The sequence below is a fragment of the Ammospiza nelsoni genome, chromosome 5, assembly GCF_027579445.1.
Source record: "Ammospiza nelsoni isolate bAmmNel1 chromosome 5, bAmmNel1.pri, whole genome shotgun sequence".
Classification (NCBI taxonomy): domain Eukaryota; kingdom Metazoa; phylum Chordata; class Aves; order Passeriformes; family Passerellidae; genus Ammospiza; species Ammospiza nelsoni.
This window is the reverse complement of record NC_080637.1, coordinates 48399955-48409153: the sequence shown is the minus strand read 5'-3', so window position 1 is coordinate 48409153 and position 9199 is coordinate 48399955. Positions and strand designations below refer to the sequence as shown.

The 9199-nt window shown below is 45.9% G+C and overlaps 1 protein-coding gene across 1 annotated transcript; it reads left to right on the top strand.

Moving 5' to 3' along the window:
- The first annotated feature begins 3981 nt into the window (after nucleotides 1-3981).
- LOC132073995 (cytoglobin-1-like) lies at nucleotides 3982-7510 on the top strand. The gene is made up of 3 exons (XM_059473379.1): nucleotides 3982-4076; nucleotides 5973-6204; nucleotides 7382-7510. The coding sequence occupies exons 1-3, from the start codon at nucleotides 3982-3984 to the stop codon at nucleotides 7508-7510; spliced, it is 456 nt and encodes a 151-aa protein (XP_059329362.1).
- Nucleotides 7511-9199: the final 1689 nt, after the last annotated feature.

The following is a 9199-nucleotide window of genomic DNA, read 5'->3' as shown; positions in this document are numbered from 1 at the left end:
TGTTCTGGGGGCTAGGTCCCAAGAAGCTGAGTAATCCTGCTTTTTGTTACTCTTTGCATTTGGTATTTTCACCAGTGGAAAGCCCAACACGGCTCCACCCGAGATCACCAAGACCCTGGAATGGGAAGAGAAGTATGGTCTGGGACAGTGGCAGTGGGGAAAGCTTTTCCCACCCATGTGCTAGGTGGGCTTTGGGATTCAGACATTGACACCAACAGTTATGACTGCAGCTCCTAGTTTTGTTTGTTTTGACAAGCTGATTATGTTGATAACCTCAGACACTGAGCATGAGCAGATGCAGGTGTTTGTCCTTTCTGTGAAAGCAGCACTGTGGCAGGGTCTTGGGCTAAGCATCCCTGAAACCTGGCAATGTGAGGGGCTCCACCCTCAGCCTCACACCACCATGGGAGTTGGGAAAAGAGTTACTTCTGCCCCTGGCAGCCATCCTCTGAAACAGGTGTGTCTGCTGAGCTGGGGATCAACCCCGCTGAACAACAAATAGGGTGTTTATGCTAAAAATCACAGAATCACAGATGCCCAAGTTTCAAGGATAAGAAAAGACTCTGAGGTTTGCAGTGCCTGTAACCAGGACATCAATGAGCTCCAGAGGTGTGACGGCTGCTGGATCCTAAATAGCTGGGTGAGTAGACGGTGCCACCCATTTCTGTGGCTGGGTCTTGCCAGCTGCTTTCTGCCTAAAGCACGTGATTTCTTGGAAACTGAGAGAAAGCAACCCCCCCTCTGCAGTACTGACAGTACTTCCTGGCAGCGAAGTGGGAGGCACATCCTCTTTTCCCCCTGCTGGGGACAGAGAGAGGAACAGCTTTGTCACAGCCCAAACGCCATGGCTGTGATTTCTACTCCAGATTTCCCAGCGCCATCTGGCTCGCTCTGCTTGCTTGATGTCAGAGGAAATGAAAGATTCACAAAAAGTTCTCAGTAACTATAAGTTAGCCTTGAAACCATGACAGTGGGGTGCTGGAGCAATGGAACCATGAAGAGACCCTAGGAACAGAATGCTATAAATTCTTATGTCCTTGACAAGTAATGGTTCAAATAGATTCAAGCAGAAACTGCAACAGAGGTTTAACAAAATAAAATTAAATTATAACTTAGCAACAGGTGATAGAATGTAAAGACAACTCAAGTTACCTTAGATAATTATAATGCTAAAGAACACATTCCCAAGGGAATTGGTGTGTGGAAATGGTGGGATAATAAACTGGACTGAGATCAGCACATGCACTTCAACAATTTTGTTACACAAGCATGAGTGACCAATCTCCTGTTTCTATATGAATTGTTTTTGGTTACCTTTTTGTAAAAAGGACTCTGCTTGTTTCCAAAAAGGTTGGAAAAGGCCTGGGCTGGCACCCTGTTCTTCAGATTTGTAAAAAAATCATGTCTCGACTCAATGTGTTGATTTGCTCTTGCACACAAGGATTCCTTTCTCTAGGGATAACATCCAGAGGAGCTTCTCCCCTATTAGAAAATATGTCTCTTCATGCAATAGAAATTATACTTGAGAGGATTCACTTCCTTTGGCGTAATAAACAAAACAAACCACAGGAGAGGAAAAAGAAATAAACCAAGCACTCATCCTTTTGCTCACATGTGGGGAGGTATCAGCAATGACTTCATGATTAAACAGCACATTTTCCATAGCTTTTCCATTTCCAGGCCAAAATAAATGGGTTTCTGAAGCTTTTTTGTTTCAATGGCTAGAGATTGCTGAGATGTTGCATAAATGTATATAGCCCTGTTAGAGGTGTCAAAACTTTGTGAGGGATTATTGTGTTCATTTTACAAGGACTTGGCAAATCATGCAAGGGGAAAATAGAAGATAATTTTACAAACCAGTAAAAGTAACACCAGAGGATGGAAGAATAGAAAAGCATGTCACAGAGACAGCATGGTGATGTGCTTGAGGGAAGATGTCATTGCTTTGTCTGGTCAGGGATTGCCCTGTGCTGCTGACATCTGGTTTGGTCACAGACAAAATTGTCACACTGGCCCCAGAACTGGGCCCACCAAGTAAGATAAGTGTGCCTTCATGGAAATGTGTTTAAGAAAGGGCAGGGAACACTGAAGAGGGAGAGACAAGTTCAGGGCAAGTACAGTATCCAACAGGATGATGACCAGTGGAAGAGCCCATGCTGGAGCAGGTGAGTAGGACACAAGGAGCAGCAAGAGCAAGGGACTCCCACACACCAAGCCCAGCTCTTGCACCATCCATAGCCTCACCAAAAGGTCTGGTTGTAACCTGCAGCGTGGGGTGGGGAAACAGGACAGGGGGAAGTGAGGCATCTAAGTGTTGGTTGGCTGTTTTTATTACTTGGCAATAAAGCAATTGGATTGAAATTTCTCAACTCAAAATAGGTATTTTTGGTCCATGACAGGATGTCTGATATCAAGGGATGGAGCATGTTCATACTGCAGTGTCCCAGAGGAGAATGGGGAAAAGCAGAGGAGAAGGCTACTAGGGCAGAATATTTTGGATTGGAAGGGACTTTAAAGATCATCCAGTTCCAACCCCCCTGCCATGGGCAGGGACACCTTCCACTAGACCAAGTAGCTCAAAGTCCCCTCTAGCCTAGTCTGGAACTCTTCCAGGTATGGGGCACCCACAGATGCTTTGCAGCTTTCTACCAGACTGCTCTTTGTTTGCTGTGTGGTAAAAAGGGAGAGAGAGGCAAGAGGGGACAGATTTCAGTGAGGTCATTTGAGGCTTCCCGCAGCAGCAGTGGGACACAACCTCACCAAGACCAGTCCGTCTCTATGAGTTTGCATCCAGCACTTTCCTTCTGCCCTGGGGTATCAGGCTGGTTTTTCTTGACATGCTGCATATTTTCCCCTCACACCTGTTCCTTCCCTCCTCTAAACCATCCCAAACAATATGAGGTTTTGTCTCCCCTCAGCATCCAGCAGCAGTTTCTCAAGCCCCTTAGCCCTTATTTTGTGTGCGTGCCCTGTAGTTAACCAGAACATTCCTGCCAGAGGTTAAGCCCAGGCATTGCATGGATAATCCGTGAAAACTTTTTCCCTCCAGTTCCAAGTGACTGTGACTGTAACAAATCCAGAGATGCTGTCTGCAGCTCCACTCTGGCCCTTCTTCCACCCCTTCTCTCTCTCCCAGGCAGTCAGAGCTCAGAGACAGGACAGAGATCCCAGCTGCCAGCCAAGAGGGTTAGGAAAGTGAAATGCCTCTGCTCCTGGCCTGGCTGTGCTGCACCCTTTACCTGCAGTGCTAAAGGAAAGTGGCTTTGCAGGGCACTATGGCCAATGGATGCTGAGCCACGCTGCCATCACCATCCCTGCAACGGTGACATTTTGGGCTGGTGAAGCCTCCCACCCTCATGGGACCAAGGCTGGGAGCAGCTGTGGGGTGAGCCCCTGAAAAACCAGAGAGCTGTGGGGAAAGCAGAGACCGTGGCATGAAGGCAGGACTGGAGAGAGTTGCTGGACTAGAAACAGGATCTTTGACTGAAAGACCAAAGAGTGCCAGGGAGAGGGGATGGCAGGGCACCAAAGTGCCCTCAGCACAGCAGCACTCCTGGGAGAAAACCAGGAAAATTAGTGCTCAGGCAAGGATCACCTTCAGGAAAAGGAGCCAAGCACTGGCTTTGGCAGGGGAGAGAGGGGAAGAGAATTTATCTTTTTTGCCTCCACTGAAAACTGCCTTTTTTCCCTTCTCTCCTCAGACTGTGAGACCTTTGCTTTGGCACCTGACCTATGACTACAGGGCTAGTCCTCTTCCTCATGTGGTTGGTTTCTTTCCTGATTAAAAGTGATTAGGTAGCTCTAAAACCTGCAGAAATGTTACTGAGGGTAACAGAGACAAAGAGACCCTTCAAGATCTCTTAAATCCCCAGGGCAATATTTAGAGAGCCCTGAGGGGAGAACTGGAGCAGAAGGACCCAGCAGGACCTCCCTGTCCTTCTCCCTCCTGCTGCACCCTCTGTTGCCAGCATCTCCTCCACCATGTCACTTTCTGAAGCAGAGGTGCAAAGTGCTCGTGGTGCCTGGGAGAAAATATATGTGGATGCTGAGGACAACGGGACAGCTGTGCTGGTCAGGTAAGGAAAGAGCCCATCCAACTGCTGCCCTGGAGGGGTGAAGGAGGAACAGCAAGGATGGAGTTAGTGCCTAGGAGCATGTCATGATGTTTTTCATGCAGCCCTTGCTGGGAAGAGGAGCAATCCACAGGAAAAATAATAAGAAAGGGGTAAGGGGATGGGAAAAGAAGAAGAGACAAGAGCAATATCTTCACCCATGTAAGGTAAAGAAAATGTGATATGAAAGAGAATGGGAACAAAACATGGGCGTTATTCCCCTCTTCCTCTTTACCTCTAAACTCTTTTAATGCTTTTTAAAAACTCTATATTTCACTTCTGATTCTCCTTCAGCCTCAGTCCATCCACTCCACTGTATGGAAAGTCCTTTCTGTGGACTTTTCTCTCTTAATTTCCGTCCTGTTTCCCTCCCTTCTGTTGACCTTTCACCTAGTCCACTCTCATCTGGGACCTACATCACTTCCATAAGCATGGATCAGTTCAAATACTATTTCTAGTTATCAGACATTTACCCCTCCCTCCAGCTTCCTTGTATATCACACCTTGTGCCTGGATTCCCCTCACAAAGCCTTACATGCTGCTCTTTCCTTCCGCAGGTGGCACAATCTGGGCAAGTTAGGGTCAGAAATGCAGCATAAAATGTTAGTAGCATCCAGTAGCTTGCCTCCCTGGGCTAATTTACCCTAGAAGGTTTTGCTTTAGTGTCCTACAGCCCCAGGCCTGCCTATAGAGAAGGTCAGGGCTTCCCAGGACAAGAGAGACGTGGCCATAATGGAAAGAGTCCAACAAAGGGCAAGGAAGATGATAAGGGGACTGTAGTATCTCTCCAATAAAGAAACGCAGAGAAAGCTATGACTGCTCAGCCTGGAGAAGAGAGAACTCAGCGGAATCTTGTTAATGTGTACATAAAACCCTGAAGGGAGAGTGCAATGAAGGCAGAGCCAGGCTCTTCTCAGTGGAGCCATGAGACAGGACCAGAGTCAATGGGCCCAAATTGAAACACAGGATGTTCCCTTCAACTTCAGGAAACTTTTTTTTTTTTTTTTTTACTTCTGAGTGCAACTGAGCACTGGCACAAACTGCCCAAAGAAGTTGTTTTGTCTCCATACATGGAGATACTCAAAGCCATCTGACCATGGTCCTGGGCAACTGGTTTGACCAGTGGTATTGACCCAGATGACCTCCAGAGGTTCCTTCAAGCCCAACCATTTTGTGACTCTTTTTTGTCAAGTGCAATGTGGAATTTGCTATGGATATTTCAGGTGGATAACCAGTTCACCCAAAGGAGTAAACTGCTTTTTAAAAAGAGTTTGACCAAGATGACTGTAATTGATCAAAGGTAATTTCAAACATACTGAATTGTGTTACTTTTGAATAAATGGAATGAGCAGTACCCCATACTCAAACAACAATCTATCACAGGCAGTAAGAATGTTTTGCAGTGGACTCTAGGAAGGGATTAATTAACAAAACAAATAGTAGGGTTTCTCTATGAAAACATCCACCAGTATCACAGTAGTCATATCTGTTGTCCAGAACATCTTTGGGAATATTAAACTGTCACAGTCACTCCATGTGAACGTGCTGCCACTTCTTTGTGAAAGTAACACAGAGAAGATATTATCTTTAGAAGGAGTGGAATAAGTTCATTATAGGTTTTAAGGTGGAATGAGCAAAGGAAATGCCTTGGAGAGGCAAGGGAGAGAGGACTGGCTGCTATGTGCCTGGGGGTTATGCACAGGTGCAAAAGGCAAAGGAGAAACAAGGAATGCAGCAGTCTGTTCTAATAAAGAGAAGGGGAAAAGAGACATAAATGTGGAAGGCAAGGCCTGGAATGTGTGGCTATATCTGCATTAATACCTTGGTTCACAAGTCAGGATATCTCTCATTCCTCAACAGGATGTTTACTGCGCATCCAGACACCAAGTCCTACTTTACACATTTCAAAGGTATGGACTCTGCTGAAGAGATGAAACAGTCAGATCAAGTCAGGGGCCATGGCAAGAAGGTTTTCAGTGCCATCAACGACATGGTGCAACACCTGGACAACTCTGAGGCTTTTCTTGGGATAGTGACCCCACTTGGCAAGAAACATGCCACCCAGCTGAAGATTGACCCCAAAAATTTTAGGGTGAGTGAGCAGCCCTCTTCCCAAAGGGTGTAATTGTGAGAAGGGCATGTTTTCCCCTTTGAGGGGTAGAACTGAGGAACACAGGCTTTGTATGTAGGAATACATATATGTGCCTCAGAGAATGGAGGTGGTGGAAGGTGAGGAGGTTGATGGTGGAAGATGGCAGGAGTGAGAGATCTGGCATTGGTGGGGAAGATGGCTGGACAGCAGATGTGGTGCAGGCAGGTGATGTGGTGGGAGCTGCACAGCTGCCCATGAGTTGTAGAGGGTTTTCTCAGAGCAATATGATTCCCACACCTGCCATTTAATAACAAGATACAGAAAAGCACTTCTAACACTGTGCTTCAGTCCCTGATGTATTTTTTATCTTGTAACAGGAGCTGAGCTTTTCCAGGACAACTAAACCACCTGTTATTGAGCAACAATGACAACAGCATTGTCATAATTAAACAAACTCAAATAATAAATACAGGATCAAATTACTTGCCCAGATCCACCTAAGGTCACTAGCAGAGTGCATTTATAACTATTTTGTCTGCCTTACACAGCAAAAAGAGGCACCTTCTGGCAAAGATTATTTCCAAATGAAGGTGATTTCAAAAGCAGTGGGCCCAATTTTCAATGAGTGGGAAAATAACTGATGATTTCTGGCTGAAAATACTTTTTCAGGGTAAAAATGCACACAAAACAATAAATGTTGTAGAGGAACGGAGTTGGCATTTCAAAGTACACCACCTACCTCACTGCAAGAACTCTGCTACAGTGGGCTGGATAGCTAATGAGCAGGAAAGGTCAGGGAAAAACTTAGCCCCCAAGCCATGTATATATTTCATAGGTGTCCAACAAAGGGCTCATCCTGGCCTCTAAATATTTGGTACAGTCCCCTGCCTGGAGAAGGATTGCAGTGGATGGATGAAGCACAGCTCAGTCCTATACAGCCATCCTTAAGTGATAGGTGCAGTCAACATTAACTGGGGTAGTTAAAAACACCAGCAGCAGTTTTTTTGTGAATTCTATAATGCAGCTTATTTTCCATGCCCTGTTACAAGCTCTGCAGGTCATGTGCTCTGAATTGTTCTTGTACCCCTTTCTGCCCTCCAAGAATCCCAGCTAAAGATATGTAAGTTCTTAGGGAGAAAAGTTCACCCTGGTTGTTTCTTCCCTTCTCCTTGTTTAGATTATCTGTGACATTATCTTACAACTGATGGAGGAGAAATTTGGCGGAGACTGCAAAGCTTCCTTTGAGAAGGTGACCAATGAAATCTGTACCCACCTGAACAATATCTACAAAGAGGAGGGTTGGTGAGGCTATGCACCCTCCAGGCTCTTCAAACAACTTGCCAGCACTGATTTGCTGCTTTTGGGCCCCCAGCCACAGCTGGAAAAATTAAAATTTAAAAATTAAAAAAGCAAGAAAAAAGGCTTATACAATATAGAATATCAATGTCAATAATTTCCTTAGCAAACTGAGTTTCTACAGCTAAACAAAACCTGCAGATACACCAAAGTCAACCAACAAATCCTGATTTGCCTTGCAGTTTGTTTCAGGTGGGTTCCTCTGGCCACTGCCCTTGAAGACTGCATTTTAAGATGGTGACTTTAAGCTTTCTATTCCTAAAAGAAAAACTTGCTCCTGCCAGCAGCACCAGCAGCTCTTTGGCTCACCTACCGCCTCTCTATCCTCATGAATGACAGGACATCTTGGAGCATCTCCAGAATCTTTGTAGAGGTCATTATTTAAGAGGCGTGAGTTTTGTTTTGTGTTTGAACTTGAACAAGGGGGAAGTGGCGTATGGGAATGACCAGCATCTGGGAGAGACATGAGGAAAGTCCCATCTTGCAGGAGCCAGGAGATTCACCCAACCTTGGTTTCTCAGAGCAGCTTTCAGCACAAGGGATGACAACACTGAGTGTGGTCACCACTGGAACCCTCTGGGCAGGGATGAACATCTCCAGGGTGTGGATTTCACTGTGTTACTCCCAGGAAATTACTTGGGTTGAGTTCCCCCATGAAGCAAGAGTAGAGCTCACTGGCTCTTGTGCACTCAGAATGCACCCAGCTGAGGGAGACTGCTGCCTTGCTGTGTGGGCAGTTCAGCCTGGCACAGGACTCATTCTGTCTGCTCACACAGCCTGAGCCTTCCTTCAGTGTTAACTGGGTCCTGAACCGTTTAATTGCTTTTCCTGGTATTCCTTAGACTTGGAAATAAGCAGCTAATAACTGCAAATCACCACATGCTGGTTTGCTTCAGTGTAATGCAATAAACACAGAGAAAGCAGATGTGCCCTCTCATTTGCTTCACAGAAAAGTTGTTGTGCAGCAGTGACAGCTGGTTTCAGTGCACATTTACTGGTGGTACTGGGGGATTTCCAAAACCACCTCAAGCTCCCACCCAGGCACTCATCACACTTGTGGCAGGCAGGCTTCTCACGAGTTCCATTTAACCATGATGCAACAGTTTTGTAACCAAGCAAAAATGCAGAGGTTTCCTTCATTTAACATGTAGCTTTCATCACCCACTGCATTTGGCAAAGGATGCTACATCCCAAAGTCCAGAAGAGGAACTCTAGCCAGAGGGGAAGATGGGACAGGCTGCTTTATTTGCTTCAGTTTTCTGTTCAGCTCGGGGAGAAAGGGAAGCATATCTCACAGAATCGGCAAAAACTGTAAAACAAGAACAATATGTGTAAAAAAATATTTATAGTCTCAAATACCTCTGAAGGAGTACAGGTAGTTAAAGCTCAGAAAAGAGGTGGTGGCAGTTCTTTACTCCCATTGCTCTGCTGCAAACCAGTTTGAGCTTCGGAAGATTTGAAGGCAGCTGTTAGAAAAGTTACAGTGGTTCCAATGCAAAGTCCCCACCCACTTACCACCTTCCAGAGATGGAGACAGAGGCTCCAGGCGGGCTGAAGGTGCCTGAAGGCCAGTGCTGTAAAAGTGTCTTCTTTGCAGCCCCTCTGAGCCAGCACCTGGAACGATTTCTAACCCTTGTGC